Source organism: Myxocyprinus asiaticus, chromosome 47, assembly GCF_019703515.2.
Source record: "Myxocyprinus asiaticus isolate MX2 ecotype Aquarium Trade chromosome 47, UBuf_Myxa_2, whole genome shotgun sequence".
NCBI classification, from domain to species: domain Eukaryota; kingdom Metazoa; phylum Chordata; class Actinopteri; order Cypriniformes; family Catostomidae; genus Myxocyprinus; species Myxocyprinus asiaticus.
The window spans coordinates 26,166,025-26,190,494 of NC_059390.1; the positions used below are offsets into that span (position 1 = coordinate 26,166,025).

Genomic DNA, 24,470 nt, shown 5'->3' on the forward strand with positions numbered 1-24,470 from the left:
GTCTCTGTATGGCCAAGTAAGCACAGACTTGTTTTTTAATTTGTTCAGCTGTAGGCCTGCCTCTTGTTTGCATTGAACAACGGCTTTGAGCGTGCGATTGTGTTCAATTTGTGTGTGACCCCATAAAATAACATCATCCAGATAGGTATCCACATTAGGCTGTCACTGCAAAACTGTTTCCAGCATATTCTGAAATGTAGAGGGTGCTGATGCTAGCCCATAAGGTACCCTTCAAAATCTAAACAGGCCCTAATGGGTGATGAAGGCAGTCAGATCACAGCTCTCTTCATGTAATGGGAGCTGAAAATACGCACTCTCCAAATCAATTGTAGAGAAGACAGTCGCTCCATGTAACATAACAGCTGTAATAACAGCCTTGTTGGGCTATTGCAAATCTAAGAATACCACCCTGCTTTTCCATACAACAACAACTGGGGAGACCCATGGTGATGCATCCACCCTCTCTGTGATTCCTAATTCGAGGAGTCTGTGAATTCCCTCACTTACAGCATTTAGAACAGACAAGGGTAAGCCGTGAAGTTTTGGGTGTACAGGACTGACATCTGTAGAAATGTTTTATTTGTTCACGAAGCCTTTGGCACATCCCAGCGCAACTGATGAAGTAGAAAGTCACATAACAAGAGCATACGTTGGCGCTGATGCTGGCAGAATAGAACAGCCTTTATTGCGTAGATGCAAAACCTTTTTAAGATCAATTCAGAGCAGAGCAGTGCTGGATTCAACTATGAAGACCGATGTGGTGCAGTTGACATCATCCTTGGTAACACTGACAGGTAAGCAGCCAAGTACAGGGATTGGAGGCTGCAAGTAATCTTTTTTGAAGTGTGCATCATCGTACACAGATTTCGGTAGGATGGAAACGGTAGACCCAGAAACCACAGTTAACTCAGTGGCACTTCATAATCATAATAGTAGAAGTGCATCATATTTTATCAGACAGCGAGTCATGCATATAAAGGATCTGAAGCTCAAGTAAGTCAATTTCATGTACTGAGTGTGCGACACACCTACGAAAAATGTCAGATTTTTTGACAGTTATTACACTTTGACGATGCAGCAGGACAACTGTGATCATTAGCGAGGTGTTTCATGGATCCACAGTGGTAACATGCATGGGCTGATGTAGCTGGTGAAGGAGAGGCAGAAGACTTTGAAGACCCAGCTACAGATAGTGGTTTTGGAGGTGGTCTATCTTGTGATCAGTCCAAACAGCAAAAGGGACCCCCGAACCCTCTAACCAATGGCGCCACTCCCCCAACGCCAAACTGACAGCCAGTAATTCCCCATTCCTGATGTCGTCATTCTGTTTCTCTGGGGAAAGATGGTGAGAAAAGAACATGCAGGGGTGCATTCTCTCATCTGACAGAGAGCTCTGGGACAAAATGTCCCCTACCCCCACCTCCTACACATCAACCTCCACCACGAACTGATGAGATGGGTCTGGGTTAATAAGAATGGGAGCTGAAACGGAGCAGCTCTTTAGTTTATGGAAAGTGGTCCTTGGCCTAAAATAGGTTGAAGACCCCTTCGTTATTGGAACATGTCCTTAGTTATTGTACTGAACTACACCTGTGGTTACTCTGTTAGGACACCTGTGTAAACTTGAGAAGAACTGACATACACTTAAAAAAATCACATAGAGACGTAGCTGCGAATATGCCTCAGAAACATGAAATTTGTTCTGAGAAACCTCTAGCTTCAGTTGTTTGCATATTGTGTTACCTATTCCAATTTAATCCATTTTATGTGTAGTTTAAGTGCCTAAATTCAGTTTGGGGCAACTGTTCAAGGCTTTGCCACCACAATTCATTTTCATTACAATGTCAAGTGTAGTGTCAAGTCAGTATAGAACCCATTGTTTCAGTACATTGATCTAATCATAATAATGAGAAGCCATCCATTATTTTCCCTGTGTTTTCTGTGGTGTAACAACAATTTCTACATTAAACTGAACGTACAATGCAAAAACAAAATTTTTATAGGAGCAAGCATCTTCCTGTAGCCTCAGTTCCATGTTTTCATGTTGACAACTCCTTCACTGAGTTGAATGTATATATGATCAGTTTAAAAATCCTTCAACAATTTGGATTTAATAAATATTTTTGGCTAAATCTGAAAGTCTTCCTTTACCTGTCGCATTGCGTTAATCACAAGCAGGCTTGATGATGTGCTAGCATGATACTTATACATGCCACAGCTGATTGGCTTGAAAAGTTACCTTTGATAATGATTTTCATTTAGCCTCCAATTTGCCTTTTTCTGACTCTTTTTATATGGAAACAAATAATGTTGCTTCATTTTAATATCCATTCTGATTGGTCAGTTTACTAATGAGAGGAAGCATTATGCCGCCAGCCTCCTCTGGAATTCATACCGATTCATACAGTGATGTAGACTCGCCTGGGCTGTTACACATAAAAAAAATATATATATATAATAATTAAATTTATTTTGTATTTTATTTTATTTTATTTTTATTTATTTTTTACATTATATGCATTCATAGGTGAATATATTATTAAACAACTGTTTAATTGGTAATTGTTGTTGTTATGTTCATTTTGAATAAATTTTTGATGAGGCTCAGCCTCCCTCTGACGGACCACCACTGTGTATACTGTAGTATTCTACCACATGTTCCTTTACTGGAATGTACTGCAACCAAGTGTTACAAAGTATCCATTGCATCTCAACAGACCACCTTGCTGCATAATTTACAATATACCATCAATTTATTGATGAATACACGTACATATGTCAGGTACAAAACAGTATGCTTTTCACAAACTATATTTTTGTGACAAATGTGTCTCAATCCATAGTGTTTTTTCTCTGATTTCAAAGTGTGAAAAATTCCCAATACTGAGTTAAAACGAGGGAAAAATACTTAATACCTATAAAAATTCCTATTTTTTGTGTTTGTGATTCTCAACAGCAACAGAACTCAACAAACATAAAAATAAAATAAAAATATTAAAATGCCTATATATATATATATATATATATATATATATATATATATATTTATATATTTCCCCAACATCAGATCTCAAAACAATAGATCTCAACAAACATGGACACAAAACCAAACAATTTCAACAGCATCAGATCTCTACAAACACAGACACAAAGCAAAGCACAGCAAAGCAAAACAAGACAATCATTATTAAAAATGCCTTTATTCTGTGTTTGTGAATTTAAATAGGATCAGATCTTAACAAATATAGATGCAAAGCAAAGCAAAACAACCATTGTTAAAAATACCTTTATTCTGTGTTTGTGAATTTCAATAGCAACAGATCTCAACTGAAAAATAAAAACACAAAACAAAACAAAACAAAAACATTATTGTATTTGGATTAACAACTTTTTCATTGTGTTTTGATGACATAAAAAAGCCATGGGAAAAGACTATATACATCTTTGAGTCTTTATAAAACCTCCTTCAGAGGTTTCTGAACCTCATCATTTTCCTCAGCAGAACATTCGTTGAGTGCCTTTTGAGGTTTTGCATCACACAGCACAGGTTTCTGCAGTTCTATGTTCTTGGACACTCGTTTGTCCATCTGTATTTTTTTCTTAATTTGTATGACTGCAATCCAGAAGAGAGCATAGCCAAGCACTCGCAGACAGCCAATCAGCCCCAGAAACAAGAACCTGACAGGCGTAAATGATACATTTTCATCCTATAGATGTCTTCTACAAATGTAATGCTTAAATAATCTAAATTTGTCCAGTTCTGCTCACCTTAATGTCTGAATGTCGTACATTCTGCATGCTCCTCTTCCGCCACATTTCTTACTGCCCCATTTCAGACAGGTAGAGTCAATAAGAGCACCGAAATAAATAGGAGCAGGGATACCACCTTTAACAAAATTAAATTGGAATAAAAGCAATGCTGTGCCAGATCATAATGCATATGGCATCTAAGACAAAAGAGTTCTGTGAAATAGTTTAAGGGCTTTCTAGCTAAAAACAGTTTTTTTTTTAAAGGTGAAGTAAATTCTGCACTATTAGCAACACCAAACACAGAAATTGCAAAAATAATGATTGTTTCCATGATTGCTTCCAAAAAGGTTTCACAAACACTCCCCCATCTCCATTAGTTGGACAAACAGGTAGTCCCAACCCAAACTTATTGGTTGAGCCAGAAATTGACATGCCAGACAACTTTTTCATAAAAAAAAAAAAAATAATAATAATTGTTGTCTTAACACTCTTCAACCCATGAATGACTTGCTTATCGTTGACTGCACATAAAAGCTGTTGCAATGTTGCAAAAAGTGCATAAAATGTCTCTAAGCATGACAGATGTAATTGAAATAGGTGTTTGAACACCACAGTTGTCTCTGTGACAGCCCTAAACTCTCTTAAAAAAATAAAAATAAAAAATAGAATCTGCCCCTGCCCGTGTGTGTTAGCCAATTTACATGGCCCATAAGTGATAATGGGAAGGAGCCCCATGTACGTGTTACCCTGGCGACCACTAGGGGTAGCAATGTATATCTATTGCTCACTTATTGTCTTTCGTTTGCTTATGGGTTTTGTAGTTATTGTTCATTGGTTCTTGTGCTTATAAGTTCCAGCTGTTTCTTGTTTTCTCATTAGTGCCATGTGTATTTAATCCCTGCGTTCCCCTATGTTCTTTGTCAGTTCTTGTCTATTGCTGGATGCATTTAGTGTGTGAGTGGTTGTTCTGGTTTTTGTCTTGTCTGAGCCTTGATTTGAGTTGTATTTTACCTTTTCTTTAATAAACTGCATTTGGATCCACACCCTCACTCTCAGAGTCGCCACTATGTTACAGAAGAACTGGCCTCCTATGGATCCAGCAGTAAACCTCCTTTGCCTCCATTAAGGAGCTCTCCCCATAGAGGAATATGTGGCTGACATTGTGATCTTTCCAATCTTGTGAAATGGGATACAGGTAGTGATAAAGGGCATTTTTAGGCATGGTCTGGAAGAGCCCACCCAGTCTGATATGCCAGGTGGCAGAGTGGGATGGTCACTGGCACATTTATTGACATTGCCATGTATTTAGAGGGATCAGATCTTACAGTGGGTGAGATGACTGATTCCATGCCTGAGTCCATGCCTGACTTACCTCAGCTTGTGTCCTCCAAGAAGAGGAGGAAGAGAGGGAGAAAAGGTGTTGATTTCCCAGAGACGCTAGAGGCCGCTGCAGCTCCCTCTTCTCCAGAAGCAGCCTCTACTCCCTCTGTGGCTGCTAACCCAGAGCAGTCACATAGGTGGTCCTGGTGGTCTCAACTTTGGTGGTCCCTGCCAGTGGTCCCGACCTCGGTGGTCCTGTTGGTCTCATCTTTGGTGGTCACTGCCTCGGTGGTCTCAACTTCGGTCCAGCGTGGAAGGTGGGGATCTGTCAGTTGTTCAACGGGTGGGGGGGGGGGTCCATCAACATGTGCTACCCGGTGGCTTTCGCTTTCGCTGTTGCGCACTGTCTCCGTGTTTATAATCACGTCTCCCGCTGACTGCGTTTGGATGCGCTCTACAATATGGAACAGCCTTTCAGTGGACAACCCCCCCCCCCAAGCCCGGGCCTGGGACAAAGGTGACCATACCCTTTATGTCGCTGGCTGCCCTGACCATGCCCTCTATGTCACTGGCTGCCCTGACCTTTCCCTCTGAGTCTCCGCTTCCTGCGGCCTCACCCCCAGAATCTCCAGCGGCTCCGCCCCCAGAGTCTCCAATGGCTCCTCCCCCAGAGACTTCAGTGACTCTGCTCCAGCGGCTCTGCCCCCAGAGTCTCCTAGTGTCTTGCTCTCTGAGTCCCCTAGTGCTTGATCAGTTAGTCCCCTAGTGCCTTGATCTTTGAGTCCCCTAGTGCCCTTACCTCTGAGTCCCCAGCTGCTTTGACCTCCGAGCCCTCTGAGTTCCCAGCTGCTCTGACCTTTGAGGCCTCTGAGTCCTCATATCCCATAACCTCTGAGCCCTCTGAGGCCCCAGCTGACCTGACTTTTGAGTCATCTGATTCCCCAGCTACCTTGACCTATGAGACCCCAGCTTCCCTGACCTCTGAGCCCTGTGAGTTCCCAACTACCCTGACCTCTGAGCCCTCTGAGTCCCCAGCTGTTCTGACCTCTGAGTCCCCAGCTGTTTTGACCACTGAACAATCTAAGTTCCCAGCTGCTTTGACCTCTGAGCCCTCTGAGTCCCATGTTGCTTGACCTCTGAGCCTCATATGGCCTTGACCTCAGGATCCCCTGTTGCCTTGACCTCTGAGCCCTCTGAGTCCCCAGCTGCCCTGACCTTTGAACCATCTGAGTCCCCAGCTGCCCTGACATTTGAGCCATCTGAGTCCCCAGCTGCCCTGACCTTTGAACATCTGAGTCCCCAGCTGCCCTGACCTCTGAGCCCTCTGAGTCCCCAGCTGCCCTGACCTCTGAGCCCTCTGAGTCCCCAGCTGCCCTGACCTCTGAGCCCTCTGAGTTCCATGTTAACTTGACCTCTGAGCTCCCTGTTGTCCTGACCTCTGAGCCCACAGCTACTCTCACCTCTGAGCCCTCTGAGTCCCCTGTTGTCTGGACCCTGTCAATATCTCCTGTTGCCTAGACACTGCCAGCATCTCATGGCCGTCTGCCGGGTTCCCAGTGGTCACCTGCTGCTTCGCCTGGTCTACCCTGGTCACGTGGACATCAGCCGGATCCCCAGTGGTCACCTTCTGCCTCGCCTGGTCCATCCTGGACACCTGGCTCTCTGCCTGGTCCGCCCTGGACTCCTAGCTGTCCGCCTGGTCCACCCTGGTCTCCTGGCTATCCGCCTAGTCCACCATGGTCTCCTGACCATCCAACCTGGTCTCCTGGAAGTTTGCCTGATCCACCCTGGTCTCCTGACCATCCACCTAGTCCACCCTGGTCTCCTGGCCATCTGCCTGGTTGACACTCGCCTCCTGGCCGTCATCCTGATCCCCCATGGTCTCCAGCATCTGCTCCTGATACCCTTTGTCTCCAGCATCTGCTCCTGATACCCTGTGGTCTCCAGCATCTACTCCTGATCCCCCGTGGTCTCCAGCATCTGCTCCTGATCCCCTGTGGACTCAAGCATCCACTCCTGATTCCCCATGGTCTCGAGCATTCGCTCTGGATCCCCAGTGGTCTCCTGTTGCCACACCTGGTCCGCCCTGCTGTTCTGGCCTCCCACCAGATCTCCAGTGGTCTCCTGCTCAGTCCGAGCCCCTGTGGTCTACTGTTCCACCCAAACCTCCATGGTCTCCAGATCCATCTGGATCCACTGCTCTGGAGGGGGGGGGGGGGGGGAGTCTGTGTAAGGGTTACTCTGGCGACCACTAGAGGTCTGTATGTATGTTTATTTTTCACTTATTTTCTTAAGTTTGTTTATGGGTTTTGTAGTTTTTTCCTTTTCTTTGTTCATTGGTTCTTGTGCTTGTTAATTGCAGGTGTTTCTTGTTTTCCCATTAGTTCCCTGTGTATTTAATCCCTGTGCTCCCCTGAGTTCTTTATCAGATCTTGTCCTTTGTTGGAATTATTCAGTGTGAGTTTATGTTCTAGTTTTTGTCTCATCTGAGCCTTTCTTTGTTTTGTATTGTACTTTTTCTTTAATGAACTGCATTTGGATCTACACCCTCACACTCAGAGACTCCACTACGCTACACCCCATCTATCTATCTCTGATAGATATGGCTGAAAAATGTTAACAAAGACATCCTTGTATGAATGAGTAAAGAAAAACCCAAAGTATTTAAATTTGCTAGATGCTATTTTAAAAGGAAATATGGATTGGAGGAGATTCTTTGCCCTGGATCAAACAAAAAATCAACCATTTTATACCCTGATAGTTGACTGAATTTATCAAGAATGATCAAGACTGAGTAGGGATGAAACTGGGTTGGCGATGAAAACTAAAAGTTAATCTGCATAGAGGAAAAGTTTATGAACTATGCCACAACGAAGATGCCCTCAAATCCATTATGACTCCAGGGGTGTAAAGCCATCAGGTCCAATAGATTTCCCCTTTTCCATTGGCATGATTGGCTCAGTATTTCTGATGAAGAGATGGGGCCACCAATGTCGTAAGCAGTATTTTCATCAATTTTGGGATAATTTAATAGTCCAAGGAAATGGGGCTCATTAGTGTAATCGAAGGACAGAGAAAGTATTAAATATAAATGTAAACAAAATGCACCTTTAACTTAAAGTACAGTATTAACAGCAGTCTGTAAATATTTATTGTAAGTGTACTCACCCAACACTCGTAAAACAAGCAGTAACATGCCCACTGAGAGAGACTTTAGCTTGGGCTCCACACACCTGGAAGAATAAGTGCTTATCAAACACTTCATAATATGCATATAATGACTAATATTTGTATGCTTGTTAAGTCATCATTAATTTTCTATTACTTCAATTTGAACAATCCCTAATCCCTATAGCAATAAACCTCTGCAGATTCATTCACTATTTTTGCTATGGATACCTGTTGAAACTTGATGGGGGAAGGAGTGTTTTAACTTTTTCTAGGCATTAACACTTATGATTTTCGTCAGTTAAATTGACAAAGGACTGAGGGAGAGACCCAAGCCAAATCTTGGAACCACAAAATCATAAGCCCCTTTCCCACCTACGGTCCCAGTACATTTCCCTTAGTAACTTTCTAGATGAGAACTCTTATGAGGAACAGGACACCTGTGGAGAGCTTAACCCTCTTGCATTCGCACTCACAAATGTAACCAGCCGTAGTGATGTCATCTAGTATCAAACATTTTTCTTCTGACGTTATTGCATGCATGATTCAATAGCAACAACAACAAATTTTGTTAGGGTTGTCTTATACAAACTCTGGTTGCATTCAAAAACATGAGCAGCTGCATTGCAGCCTAATCATGTAATAATTAAACCGACAGTGTTTTTGGATGAATGGAACTCTTAAGGAAACTGGTCTCTGGACAGTTTAAAAACCACCTTATTTTATCCTACCACCTTATACAGCCACCGAAGTACACTGTAGTACACTATCGGTGAATAGCAGCAAACTTCTGGCAACAGTGTACTACAAAACAAAGTAAAAAAGTTTAACTGTTGCATGATGATAGTATGATGGAAAATTATTAAACAGAACCTCAGTGATATGATGAAGAGAGGGGTGCTGCCCAGACAGTACACAAAGAAGCTGATAGACTGCAGTGCCAGAAAGATGTAGAACATTCTAGAGCAGCTTCTCTCTCGTGAACACTGTCCAAGCACTGCAGAGGAGTTCCCCTCACTCAAACCTGAGCTCTGGATACAGGTACAACCATGGAAAGTCTTAGGAGACAAACACAAAAAAAAAAAAAACACGCAAAACAATACAATAAGTACAACAAAAAATAAACTAATACATTAGCTATCAGTACCCAGTATAACTGTTTGGTCAACAAATGGAACATAGGGCATCACCATTATTTTTACAATTCCGTTTGGCCAAGTTTTCTTGTGTTAATGGACTGCAAATACACCACCACATGGCATAAGATCTTTTCACAAAAATCTGTTTATGCCGCAATGTAAATTGTGTACTGCTCCGTGCAGTTGTATCCACAAAGAGCTAAAGTATGAGTAGTGCTTATTAGTGTGCTTATTGTGTTCCACAGAAAAAAAAAGTCATATGGATTTGGAACAACATGAGGGTGATTAAATGTTGACCGAATTTAATTTAACTACTCCCTTAAAATAAACTGCAGTCTAAAATGTAACTATATTTAACTGTTTAGCATTTAACATTTGGTGGAAAAGTATATCACTGGTATATCCAACATGACCACACAGGAAGTCAGCATGTTCTTTCCGAGAGTTCTGGTACCCTTGGATCAGCCATGTTATGCCGACTCACCGACAAGCAGCATCTTCTATTTGGTGATGTCTGGTTCATGAATGAATCATTCCTTTGAACCGGTTCTTTTCACTGAATTGTTTAAAACTGTTTACCAAATCAAACTGAATCATTTGGAACAGTGGACAGATCCACATGTTACTCAATCATAGCTCACTCTCGACTTGAAATGAGCCGATAACCCATAGTACTATGATCCTAGAACTAGTGATGTATAATTTTGCAAACTCTTCCTTGCAATGAACCGCTCCGACTAGCTTGCAAATCAGACTGAATGCTCTGGTTGCAACAGTTTTCAAGTCTACAGTACACTGAACTTAGAACAGCCTCTTTCAAACATGTCCGACATGCTGAGAACTGATGATGAGCTGCTGATACTGAGCATGCGTATGCCGAGGGTTTCATTCAGGGGGACGAAATGAATGTTTCTAATACATTTTGCTGAACAGCAGAAAGTATGTACTGTATATACTGTATATAAAAAATAAATTCTGGAAATATGTTTATGACTTAATTGTGTTACCATTTTATCAATGTATGATGATCTGGTCATGACAGTTCTCGAGTCAACACTACACTGAACTGAGAACGATCTTTTTTTAGATTCGGATATGTCCGAATAACCGATGATTGAGCTGCAGATGTGAGCATGTTTGTGCTGAGGGTTTGCGAGAGAGAGGGTGAAATTAATGTTTCTAATGCATTCTGCAGAACAGCAGAAAGTATAACACATTAAACGTACTGTAAATATGTTCTTTATTCAAAGATGAGTAGTCACATGTTCTGATTCCTTCTCTGTGTCCCAGTCTTGACATAACAACTACTGAACTCAGCAGGCATGGTTCTTGTGCTTTGCCCAGCACTGGTCCGGCGTGAGCTGGCCTTCAGATACATGCCCCTGGCCCCTACATTTCAGAATTGCCATCAGGGCTATTGCCCCATTGGGGTGTACGGCCGGTCGCTTCTTGATGCAGTGCATCGGCCTGGCTTTGGAGAGGCCAGTCTGATACAACTTGACACAACTTGGTGGACTCGACAAGCCCGTCGATTGGGATGTGCTCGATGACCAGAAGATTCAGCCCCTGTGGAGGCACCCACTTTCACTATGGCCCCTCTGTCCTACCAGCAACCCTCTGGACTGTTCCTTGCCTTCCTGCTCTGTTGGCCCCCCTCAGATCTGTCCTGATGGCACCTCCCTGGTTTGTTCCTTGCCTTTGTTCTGTCCCGTTGGCAACCCCTGGTCTGTTCCTTGCCTTCCTGCTCTGACAGCGGGCGCCTGAATGGTCTGTTCCATGCATTCCTGTTCTGCCGGCCCCCTTCTGGTCTGTCCTACCAGCACCTCCCTGGTCTGTTCCCAGCCTAACAACTTCCCCAGCCCAGTTGTGGACTGTTCCGCTGGCCCTGCCCTGGACTATTCCATCCAAGGATGTAAGTTTCTTTAATAACAAATAAAATGTACTGGAAACATGCTTACAACTTTATTTAATTTTAATTTTTTATTATTTATTTTTATCAAAACTTCAGCTGAGAAATGTAATTTAATTTAACTATGTAATGAGCTGGATCATAGTTTCTGTAAAAAGGGGAAGATAAGACTAGTTTATTCTCTTTATATTCTGTAAACACACAGAACCTCTCTGCGTTTATGCATCACTGACTGTATTGGGTGCTTTAGGTGCAAAATAAAGGAGAAGTATCCAAAACCTCATCAATATCTGTCAGTTGTATTCAATGTGCAAGATTGCTGAAGGAAACACTGATGACAATAAACACCCTAATTAATAACTCAACAGAAAAAAAGTATTAATCTGCAATATGTGCCCACTTATAGCTTTATTTGAGTGTTTAAGCATCTATAGCATGACACTGGGATGCAGAATTACTTAATGGTGACATCATTATGTGATGACATAAAATAACTGGTGAATCGGTTCTTTGAACGGGTTCATTGAAACAAACCATTTGATATAACCGGTTCATGGAAATGAATCAAACTTCCCATCATTATTTCCTATCAGACACATTGGCTCCGGCATGTTTACCTTACCCTGAGGTGCAACCGGAGGCACGTTGCGTCAGCAGCGTGGGAAACAACTTGGTTCACAACTTGCTTTTGGCCCCCTCTGTGAACATTTAACCCAGAAAATTGAGCTAATACATGCCCATATGCTCATATACTTTTACCGCTTTGGCCACTGGGGGCAGTGTTTCGAATTTTGGTAAGCACGATTTCAACTAAAGAAAAGTCAACCTGATGTTTCTGATTTCACTATGAGATCAGTCTGGTATATCATATGGAGTATATGAGGTCAAGAGTAAATGGGCCATTGTTTACCATATTTAGACCGTTGCCAAGGGTGGAATTGCAGCCAGCGTAGCAGGGAGAGATATAGGTGACTCCATTCTGTCCACACACTGGGTCCCATTGAGTGTCAGGACACTTACATTCTGCATTGCAGGAAGACAATAAACTGCTACCTATATTCCGAACTTTGTTGGATCTGCCACAAAAACATCATACAGAATAGAATTAGGTTTTGATTTTTCTTAGCCCACTGGCAATTTAATTTTCTTGCTTTAAGCATAATTCTTACAAAATTTTGATTAGATTTAAGCTTAAAACAAGACAAATAAACCTTCAATTCAAGATATATTAATTGAAAACAAATCTAAATAAATTATGCAATTTGTGCTCTTAAAATGCATTTGAATGGCTGTTTAGGTAAAACTGATTAAGATTTTTTTTTTTCAACGCATTTAGTAATGTCACCAAGTCAGTCTGTTACTTTAGTAATGTGACCACTACTTAATGCTAAATACTGAAATATCATGATATGTATAATGAAAATAAAAAGAGATTAATGCACCCTTGAAAGGGCACTGTGACCCCAGCGACATCCAGATTTTCGCAGCTGAGACCAAAGTTAGGCAGTGTGCAAAGCAATCCAGTGACAGAGGTGAAGAACGCCACTCGAGCAGCTCCCAGCAGACCCAATTTAAATCTCTTCATTATCACACCACTCAGAAAGATACCCAGAGCCACAGATGGCATAGTAGTCACTCCTACATACAAAAACACATATAAACACACACAAAGCCAAAAAAAAAAAAAAAAAAAAAAATGCTCGTCAGTTTATCACGGATGTTAAAATGCAGATATTTTAAGTAATCATGGCAGTGGGAAGTTTTGTGGCCTCAGTATTGCTGTCACCTATGAGAAAGTTGGTCTTGGATGTGCTTTGTCCAAACTGTTGTTCCAAGTACTTGGGTGTGTATGTTATAACTATGACGAAGGCGTTAAACATCACAACATTGGAAATCAAGTACAGAAAATAAATCTTGTTCGTGAACAAACATTTCAGAGATGGCCAAAAATCTGCAATAAAAGCAAACAGACATTTTTTAGAACAAGCTCATTTATCTTATAAATAGTGTTATCCTCAAATTAACATATGATGAATGTAAACAAATGTAAATGTCAACATCAACATATATGTCCAAATGACTTAAGTCTGTCATGCAAACATGAGATATTTACTGTATGTCATTCAATCAGTTTATTTATTTTTTATTCCTCCTTGTTGGAGGCTTCTGTAAATATTTAGTTGATTTGTAGGGTTCCGTTTAACGTTACTCTATATTTAGTTTTGCGTAGTGCCTCTGGTGCCTAACAATGGCCTTTAGCTGTGACTATATCACAAGATAGCATGTATAGCCTCCCGTACCTTATGGCTTAATCAAGCATACTGAGTAAGTTATTCGCTGTATTTGACTTAGATTCTTAGACTATGTATATTGCAAGACAATCAATCAAACATAAACCATCCGTATAGACTCAGTTAAAAAGATTTAATGAGGCTTGAATGATATTTAATCCTTGCTTCATGTGTAAGGTTGTCATACCTTTTGCTATTTCTGTAAGGCCTGTGTGTTGGTGTTGGTTTGAAGGGGGGTCTGTTTCAGGTATTTGGGGGTTTTCAGGTAGAGCTCTTGGCAGAAACCAGAAAGGCAAAGCAGCAAGAAGAGTCAGACCGCCCGCAACCACAAAACCCAACCACCATGCCCCAACCCAACGAGAGTCCTGAGGGGTGATGGTCACACTCTCTGACGAATGAGATTGTAACGTATATAGAGAGAAATATACAAAATATACAGTACATATAAAAATACACAAAAAATGTATGTTAAATAACGGTGGTGCATAGTAATATTCAACAACAGCCTTTAATCTTTAATGTTTATACTGTAACAGATTCTATCGAATTGGACATTATTACCTAATAAAAAAGTACTGGGATGGTATCAGATGATACCACAGTACTTTGATATATTCTACGGTACAGACTGATTATCATGTTAATGTACAATGGTATTAACATCAAAGAATTAGCTTCAAAGTATACCATGGTACAACCATGGTATATGTCTTAAGTAACATGGCATTTTTTTTGGCACAGGTTCACAAATCCATGCTTATCCAATGGTGCTTTTTGGTATGCTTTGTTAGTGACCACTAAAATTTTAATTTGGCTGTTATTGTAAAAAAAATCTCTAAACACTGCCCAAACTCACCTTGGTTCACTAAGCCAATGTCCACATAAAGACTAGCACACAGAGATCCAAGCGAGTAACCAAACAGTGGCCCAATCACTCCAACTGTGTGCAGACACCCTACAGAACAATTGCCACGGAAGAGAAAGAAATAACTGACTGAAGATTGCAGGTAACTTTTTCAAACATGAATAACACAATGAACATGGGTAATCTGGTGTGATGTGAGGCATCATATTTTTTTATTTTATTTTTTATCCCTAAATGCAAGTTTTTTTTGTACCAATATGGTTTTATATGACCATTTTCCTCCATCTATCTGACTCTTAGAATTAAACAGCCCTAGTATGCTGCTATGCTTTTTTAGGCTTTTATGTAAAGACCCTCTTAACATGTAAAATAAGCAACAACACTTTTCTGCAAGCTGCATGATTTCTGACAGCTTCAATAGTTTTTTGGGTTAACCTCCTTGTGGTTGTTATAATGTGGTTCTCGTTCTCGGTGGGACACGTAGTGAGTTGTGCATGGATGCCGCGGAGAATAGCGTGAAGCCTCCACACGCGCTAGGTCTCCGCGGTAACACGCTCAACAATCCAAGTGATAAGATGCGTGGATTGACGGTCTCAGATGCGGAGGCAATTGAGATTTGCCCTCCGCCACCCGGATTGAGGTGAGTCACTACGCCACCACGAGGACCTAGATTGCATTGGGAACTGGGCATGCCAAATTGGGGAGAAAAGGGGAGAAAAAACAAACAAACTAAAAAACAATCTGTGCTAAAAAGTGCTGCTTAATCTGTTAAAATCAGACTGTAATAATTAGGCACCTTGTTAAAATTAAACTTAAGCTGTTTGTTTCTAATATTGAGATCCTCTGGAACACACAGCCAGGAACAGCTGTCTAATCATTTTCTCACCAATGTAAAAAGCAGAGTTTTCCGGGCGTGCATAGTCATCTATGAATGATATTCCCAGAGGGGCAATGGTGGCTTCCCCAATCCCACGGATAATGTTCCCTGCTAGCAGAATGACCCACATAGGCGAGCCTTCCTCCTCCCCTTTCTGACATCCTATAAAACACAGTGTTATTTTGCAACAGGCTGCATTTTAAAAGTATTACCACAGGTACACCCACATGCATTCCCGCACACAGCCACAAGCATTACCAGGAATAGGCTGTTGAAAGACATTCAGTGTATTGGGTGAGCAGGGGGATCTCCAAGTGAAATTATTAGCATCATTAGTGCGGGCAGCAATTGTCTCGTACTTGTACCTGTCAGAAAACACGCACACACACACACACACACACACACACACACACACACACACACACACACACACACACACACATGTTGGTGTGGCTATCCTTATGAGGACTCTCCATAGACATAATGATTTTTATACTGTACAAACTATAGATTCTATCTCCTAACCCTAACCCTAAACCTAACCCTCACAAAAAACTTTCAGAATTTTTACATTTTCAATAAAACATAGTTTATCGAGTAAGCGATTTGAATTATGAGGACACTAGAAATGTCCTCATAAACCACATTTATAGCATAATACCCTAGTAATTACTCGTTTGTAACCCAAAAAAAAATGTCCCCGTAAACCACCCAAACCCGCCCACACACACACACACACACACACACACACACATACATGAACACAGTTTTCTAAAGCCAGTGTGAGATAATAAAAAGTAGTTTCAATAATAAACATGAGAAGCAATTGGTTAAGGATTGTTCTAGGTTTAATTAAAATTAACATCTGTGTCATGCTGTTAATTACCACAGAATACAATTTTGACTTGTCCACCAGTGTGAAAAATGTAATTGTTTTTGCAATAATGCAACTTACAATGAAAGACTCTGAGGCAACTGTACCAGAGGGTTCAAAGCATAAATGTGTAGCTTGTTTTGATAAAGCACTTATATTAATTATTTAGTACAAAAATGATTAAAAAAAATAAAACATTATTATGTATGTCTAAATTTGTGATAGACCGATATTTAGGCCAGGCCGATTTATTGGCCAATATTTGGCCATTCTGTGAGCATCGGACGATAACCTTGTTCGCTTGGCCAATTTACAGAAGTGTTAACTTTCCCTTGTGTCAGTTCCAAAGTCTATCAATAGATTTGTCAATGGATAGTCAACACTTTCTGTTTTCAAGGTTTTTATGTAACTTTGAGTAAAGTTTGCTTAAAATAAGTGTTTGTTTCACTGTAGAAATTTTGTGTATATCTGAATTGTTGTTGTTAAATTGTTTTATGTTTATCAGCATTTATATCAGCCATCCTGCTCTGTAGACATCAGTATTGGAATTGGCCATTGAAGAAACAAATCATTTCAGTCGATCACTAGTCTAAATCATCCTTTTAGCAGTGGGACTACTTTTCTAGAAGGATGAACTTCTGATTATGCATTACTGTCAAAATTCAGAGTATCAGGTTTTTTCTCTAAACAGTTCCTTTCTAGGATCATCGTGTGGATAATGGAACAGTAACTTGGGCTTTACATAGTTGAAATATGAGATACTTTTCACAGACAAAGTTAGTAAATGATTTTATTACACTAGTCATATGGCAAAACAAATTTAATTGTGCTTTTTAACATTTGCCCTATAGACTTCAATTGTAGTGCATTAATGTAAACATTATTTTTGTTTGTTTTTATAAATTGACATGCGAGTCGAAATTATTGTCTCTGGTAATGGACAGCATTTTGCAGATGCTGTCCATAGAGCATCACTTGTATTGAACCCAGAACATTTCATTAAGTTTCAGTATGAATTAGGGGTGTGCAGCAAAGCCATTATCTGTATCTGTTCATATGACAAAATGATCTTTATCTGTCTCTGTATTTGGATAGAACCGGGTGTGGCTTAAACCAGAAGTGCATCAAAACAAAACATTTTTAAATGGTACTCTTACATTTATAGTTTCTATTAAGAAAATAGGCCTTGAATATGCCTTTTCATAATAATGGCCTAATAATAATAATTATTTTTATTATTATAATTATTATAATTATTTAAAAAATATATTATTTTATTCTTTTTTTTCTTACCAGATGAAGCTGAATTTGTAGGCTACATTAACTGTGGAATATGTTTTTTAACTTTGGTTTCTCCTGTTATTAATATTAATATCTGCATGAAACATAAGTTTTGTTTGTCTGTGCATGTATAACAACATTATTCTGAAGGCAAGAGGTGTCAAGCAAAATATGAAATGTCAAGCAAACATTTTGCATGAAATACAAATTCAAACATTAAAAGAAATGAAAATCAAATCAATATAGCCTACAAACAGGTGAAAGTCCCATCAATCTATCAGGAATGTTTTAAGATAAGACACCATTATTTAGTTAAAAATGATAATAATGTTAAATTATATAGCGCCTTACCAGAGTTAGCACAGTTTAAAGAAGAAAAAAAAAGATGGGGCATGTTTCAGTTTCTTCATTTTACATAAGGAGGAATATTCCTAATAGATGAATACTCTGTGGAGCATTTAAACCTTTATGCAGCATTTCAACTTTTTTTCTGAATAAAGTTTTAACCAGATAATTTCCAAAATCGCTGATGTGAATATAAATGTGTTCAACTTTAAAAGATGGATAGACGTGCTCCGACGTGAAATCATCACTTCAGGTCAGGAATTTAACATCGCACTTCGGGCATATCCCAAGTATGAATGTTACTCACCGGCCCATCAAGAAGTGTGGTAGCGCCATTAACAGCGTTCCGGCAGCCATCAGCAGGGCTCCTGCTCCAATGATCTTGGGCCTGTGAAACTTAGCACCAAAGTAGCTTACCACAGTAATAACCAACAGATTACCTGCAACAAACTTCACTGTCAATATTTCAGTCTGATCTCATAAAAATTATCTGACTGTGGCTATATTTTTAACAAAATGATAAAACGTGGCTTCTTGCAAGTAATGTGACAGTTGAGAAGTGAGTTGTCCACTAAAAGCAAGTTAAGTTTTCTCCCAAACAGATGAGATTTTTTTAAGGTTAATGGTTAATCCTGTTTTAAATCAACAAAATGTACATCTCTACAATAAACCTAAATGATATTGTAATACAAAGCAAATGTGAAATGAAATACAGATGAAAGGTGAATGCTCTATTGAGTTAAAAAACAAAACAAAAAAACAAAGACATCCCTACCCCAAACCTTAAATTAAAACTTCACATATTGTGTCATAAATGCATATGTGCGATGAAAAGCACAACTGCCGAAGCAACCACGTCATTTTGTGATGTGTTGAGCTTTGGCTCACATGTCAAGTTGTGTGCTCTTTAGAACTCAAACCCTTTGCATCGCAAGTACAACGCTCTATCCGTTGACCTACCTTGCAATTCGATTGCACCTAAACAAGCTTTTAAATGTAATTGGTTATGCAATGTAAAGGTTAAAATGTATTCATTTACAAGTCATGTGCTGTAGTAAAACTGTTTTTATGTTTGTCTGTGTGAACAATTTCCGACTGGCCAACCCCAGATTGTTTTTGGGAGGTTTTATCATTTCTATAGGCATTTTATAAAGATCTACAGCCTTGTAGCTGTGCCTCTAATATGAGTCTGACCTCCACTAAATCCATTTTTTTGTTTTGGTCCCGCCAGGCCCAGTCTGCTTTTGTGAGTCTTAAAGCTTGTTTTACTTCAACTCCCATTCTCAATATTCCTGACCCATCTCGTCAGTTTGTGGTGGAGGTCGATGTATCAGAGGTTGGTGCTTGAACGGTTCTCTCCCAGCTGTCCCCCAAGGATGGGAAGGTGTCACTGTGCCTTCTTCTTCCATCATTTGACACAGGTAGAGTGGAACAATGACATTGGCAACCGTAAGCTGCTGGAGATTAGGTTGGCTTTGTGGGAGTGGCGTCACTGGCTGGAGGGTTCAAGGGAGCCCTTTTTTGAACTAGTCACCAGAACTTGGAGTACTGTCAAAGGTTGAACTCCAGGCAGGCCTGTTGGACATTCTTCTTCATGCAGTTAAATTTTACCACCTTGTACCACACGGTCCATGAACCTCAAGCCCAACATGCTTTGAGCATACATGTTTGATGGCCCCGATCCCCCAGACACCATCCTACTGTCTAAAATGGTTCCTGAAGTGGTTGTCTGGGAAATCAAGTCACAGATACAGTGGGCGCTGCAGTCGGTGACAGATCCGGAGGGATGCATAATGCATCTACTTTTCATGAAATGATTTTTGGTCTGGTCCACTTGTTTCCAGTGGGGTCATGCCTCCAAGGTTGTTTGCCACATGGGAATTAGGTGCACCATGTCCATCATTCGGCAGCAGTGGCCATCTATGGTGTGTGACATGCATCGTTTTGTTCTGGCCTGCTTGGTCCATACTGTCAACAAGTCCTCTAACTGGCACCCAGCAAACCTTCTCTAACCATTATATTTGCATTCGAGACCCTGGTCACACATTGGCTTGGATTTTGTGATAGGGCTGCCTTTGTCCCTGGGCAACACTGTTGCTCTTACAGTGGTGGACTGATCTTCAAAGGCAGCCAGTTCCGGAGATGGTGGCCGCTGTTGAGAACCATGTCTTCCACTTTCACAGCCTCATGATATATGTGGTGTTTTTCAGGTATCTTGGGGCCTCGGTTAATCTTTCTTCTGGTTATTGAGCGGATCAATCAGGATCCCAAGCACATACTCCATTGTCTGGCTTCTCAGAACCTCTCCTTGTGGTGCCAGCAGCTTACCTGGGCAGAGTTTATTTATAAATCTTGCCAGTAACATTGACTTTATTATTGCTCCTGCAGGCCTCCCCCACCACAGATTCCTGGGAGTCTCTACTCTGCCCTGGCAATCACCGATCCAGCCCAGTCTCAGCTGTTCTCCTACTGTCGTGTGCTGTTCTCAATTAACCTGTTATTGCCTGAACTCACTGCCCATGGGTCTTTCATCCCCCTGACTAACATTTAATATAGAGCTATATAATTAAATTTGCACACAAGTCATATGGACTATATATACACACTCAGTGACCACTTTATTAGGTACACCTGTACACCTACTTATTCATATCCGCGTCATCTGGTCAATAAAGTGTTGATTTATGGATAAAAGCTTTATTTGAAGATTCTATAAAAATGATCCTTTTGTGTTCCATGGATAAAATAACATACAGGTTTAACAATGGCATCAAGGTAAGTAAATAATGACAGAAATGTTCTGGGTAAATTGTTCCTAGTTATTTCATGGAATGTGTTGCTTTATGGCACAATAACGAGTTTGACAGAAGTTTTACAGCAAATCACCAATCAATCAACTCTCTCAGAACTTTATTTAGATAGTTTGAATAGTAATTCACTCACATTACAGCATTAGTTGTCTGACACACTGATATAAGTGCTCATCTAATGTGTGTTGCTTTCAGAATGAGCCCTCATTTCTCATCAGTGTTCGACACATCTCAACTCACCCATTTCAAAGCTGCCATCGATGATGCCAACTGTTGAGCTCGGGATCTCAAACCGTCTCTCAATCTGAGTGATTGTGCTTTTGGTGTAACTACCCGTCAGGGATTTGGAGAAAAAAGAGAAGGCGAGCACTCCAATGAAAATCTTCCCAATACATGGGCAGAAGAGAGGAAGAGAATAAATTAAGAAGAGTTAAAAGATTTAAAGAAGATCTCAGAAGATTTAAAATAATAACCCTAAATCGAAAATTTAGTAATTATTTACTACCTCATGTCATTCCAAACATGTATGCTAACAATATGCTGTATTCACCAAATCTCATATATAGCTTACGTACATGTCTTGATAAAAAATAAATAAATAAAAATTAGTTGTTGACATCATTAATGCCAAAATAGCATTGGTTCTCACATGTGCAGTAACGGAATGTGATGTAATTTTTGAATGTGAGTTATACAGTATATAAGCTTTGGCGGAGGGGAACATTATTAGAAAATAACCATTTAAATGTATGTCTGTTCCTCACACAAATGTATTATATGACTAATGTATTATCAGAACACCTTTATGGTGCGTTTTGGAGCTTGACAGATGTGTTCACTATAAATGGTCGTTGTATGACAAGAGCTGTGTAATGATTCATACATTTTTTTTTTTTTTTAATTTGTGATCTACATGAAACAGCATGACATGGGGGTGAGTAAATATTGTTTGAATTTCTTTTTGTCAGATATTATGGAAACATATTCCATACGTGAGTGTGGTTTAACTGACCATCAAAATTTAGATTTTTTCAGTGCTTTGCTTGTGTTCTTATGTTGAATCTTCAATTTAAAAAAGCAAAAGTCATTCAAAAGAATATGATTTTCCTTTTCAAGGAAAATACAGTAATGTACATACAAAACACTGTATTACATACAAAAAATACAAAAATAATTTGTTAGGTTTTAAATTAAAATACATACTGCTTTAAATGAAAAAGTGTTGTGACAATTTCTGGTTGTCAAATGTTAGTGGAACATGTCGACAGTCAATATGAACTACACCTGTATTTATTATGCTAAGACACCTGTGTGAACTTGAGAGGAACTAACTTCATACATCCAATAAAGATAACCTTGGGTCCAGTTGGTCTAGTATAATTTGTTTGCAGATTCCACTTGGTTGGATATTTGGTATCTAATTCAATGAGATTCAGATATTTTAAAGTGTGACTTACTGTAAATGTCCAAATACTTTTGAGGGCCACTGACTCTACAGAAATATTCAGCAATAATACAAATTTCTCCCTGAGCTTATATGGACTTTGTATGGTAAATACAGTAGTCAAAATTATTTGAATTTTATTATTATTATTATTATTATTATTATTATTATTATTATTTTACAATTCTACAATAACAGACTACAATGACAGAAATGAAAAGCCTACATTGGGTACAGACTACGTTTCATAAAATTGTGTCTCACTTTGAAAAAGAACTGAGTTATTGTTATATTTCAAATTGTATAATCAGTACTTTATTATGATGTGTAAATTACAATTAGTATTCTATTTTATTTAATAGTAAAAAAAATACTTTTCTACTCTTAAACATACACAAATAGAAATGTTACAGTGGTTGTTATAAAGATGAACCATATGCTTTTATGTGTCTTGCCTTCAGATTCAGCGAGCAGCATTTGGCTTGAGCCTTTTTCTGATTAATGTCTGAATACTCCATTGGCTGGGGATCAGTGAACCCCTCTGGCCTGCTCTCTGCTGTCATGCTGAATGGTTATCTACAAAAAAAAAAATTGGAAAAAGTAAAATATATAATACATAGAATAAATAGATATAATAAATGTAAAGTAAAAAAGATAGTAAATAATAATAATAATAATAATAACAATGTGACTAATTCAACCTGAATACATTAGACTTTAGACACAAAAGCCATTTTTAATGGGTCAGATTAAGTAGAAATGGCACCTTAAGATAAATGCGTGTAACCACTTTTTTTTTTACATTGCGTTTTACAGTATGTAAAAACATAGCATACAATCCTACACCACGGACTGCAAAACATATCTCTATTAATAAATAAATCTAAATTTATACTTTATACCTATGTAAGACTAAACTCTCCTGTTTATTACAGACTTTGTTATAAAAGTGTAGTCCAGCCTGTCAAAATAGAAAGGAATCAAATATGTACATCATATTACAAACATTGCAATACCTTTATTTCACATAATCCAAATACTTACGTGTCCAGTTCAGTCTGAGCTGTATTCACATGAAGAGACAGTTGGGAAATGGCCAAAAGAGGGTTCTCCAAAACTTACTGGAGGACTTTATATTTACCCAAGAGCCATCGAACAGATCAGCACTAACCATTAACTAGCATTGATCAATAATCCTTTCAACATCAGGGCCACTCAACTTGGGAAAGGTCAGGGGCCCAAAGCAGGATCCATTTGACATCAAGTGACACACTTGCAATTTTTAATAGTAATTCTTATATATTAATGAGGTGAATTGATTATGTGTGGTATGAATTGTGACCAAACTCGTATGTCATGGTATGAGTAACTGCGTAGCATGTCATGATAAAGTTATTTTATCAGTTGATTATCTACACTAATTGGCGTATATATTATTTTTTGCATCCAGAATTGTGACACATAATTTTTATGTAGCAATGATGAAAACGATCACGCTTAAATGCAGAAGTTTTATTGCCCTAAACAGGTTTGCTGCATTTTTGATGTCTTTAGAGGTCATTTGGTCAAAATCAATTTATTTAAATTCAAAGGCAAAATTCAAAACACTTCGCTCAAAATTGTAGAAATATATAGACTTTGTGATTGTGATAAGCTCTTTTTGAGAATCAAACCTGCATGCATTGTTTTGTACTTCAGAAACAATGTAATAAAGCAAAATCCCACTCAAGGTTGCATTTCCTCACAGGGATGTTCTTCTTCCTAAAACCCCCTTGATAAATCACTGTAACGCAAGGCCTTAAGTGACTTATTGATTTTTTATTTATTATTTTAATAAAAAGGTGGCAACAGTAACATGATCTTTCAGTAATCCCTGACCTTTCCCAAGTTTTATAAACATATATTTTTACAGAGCAATAAGAATTTGTGTAGTTTACAGACATAGATTTTACAATTTAAATGTCCATCACCTTTCACCCTGGCCCTGTTTCTCTGTGAAATGTTACAATCAAGGCTAATAAGGCTGTGACCTGTCTGATAATGAAATTGGTACTTGTGTTGGTTAACGCGTCCTCTTCATTACCTCAACTACTCTTGTTAAAGATATGAGTCAATTAAGGTCAGATCTCTTGTTTTCAATCAGGCATTGACACATGGGCTGAATGCAGCATTCACAGCCATCCACTGTACTGTCCTTAATACTTAAGGTAATAATTAGGAGTGATTACACGTACATACACAATGGCATAGAAATTAATTTCAGGTACATAATGGAGCTCTTGCTTCAAGTGTTGCATGGTTGCCAGATTAAGATATAATTTTAGGAGAAATTTTAATTTTTAGACACCCCCTCCTTCCAGGTACTTGAATAATTCTTTAATGAATGAACTGCAATGC

The 24,470-nt window shown here is 39.3% G+C and overlaps 1 protein-coding gene across 1 annotated transcript; it reads right to left on the bottom strand.

Moving 5' to 3' along the window:
• Positions 1–3,181: 3,181 nt before the first annotated feature.
• LOC127436750 (solute carrier organic anion transporter family member 1C1-like) lies at positions 3,182–23,178 on the bottom strand. The gene is made up of 15 exons (XM_051691081.1): positions 23,118–23,178; positions 22,529–22,649; positions 20,870–21,011; positions 18,127–18,259; positions 15,578–15,684; positions 15,329–15,481; positions 14,434–14,532; positions 13,765–13,965; positions 13,073–13,237; positions 12,729–12,924; positions 12,197–12,362; positions 9,112–9,296; positions 8,239–8,303; positions 3,769–3,886; positions 3,182–3,678 (listed from the first exon to the last, which is right to left on the bottom strand). Exons 2-15 carry the CDS (start codon positions 22,634–22,636, stop codon positions 3,453–3,455), a joined length of 2,064 nt encoding a protein of 687 aa, XP_051547041.1. The 5' UTR covers positions 22,637–22,649; positions 23,118–23,178; the 3' UTR covers positions 3,182–3,452.
• Positions 23,179–24,470: the final 1,292 nt, after the last annotated feature.

What these genes read in the sequence shown, in the direction of transcription:
- LOC127436750 (XM_051691081.1), bottom strand. Translation starts at nt 22,636, where the DNA reads ATGACAGCAGAGAGCAGGCCAGAGGGGTTCACTGATCCCCAGCCAATG. An exon ending in CTTTCAACAGCCTATTCCTG is followed by an intron (nt 15,482 to 15,577) that starts GTAATGCTTGTG and finishes TGTGTTTTATAG; the next exon opens with GATGTCAGAAAGGGGAGGAG. An exon ending in TACGACATTCAGACATTAAG is followed by an intron (nt 3,679 to 3,768) that starts GTGAGCAGAACT and finishes TACGCCTGTCAG; the next exon opens with GTTCTTGTTTCTGGGGCTGA.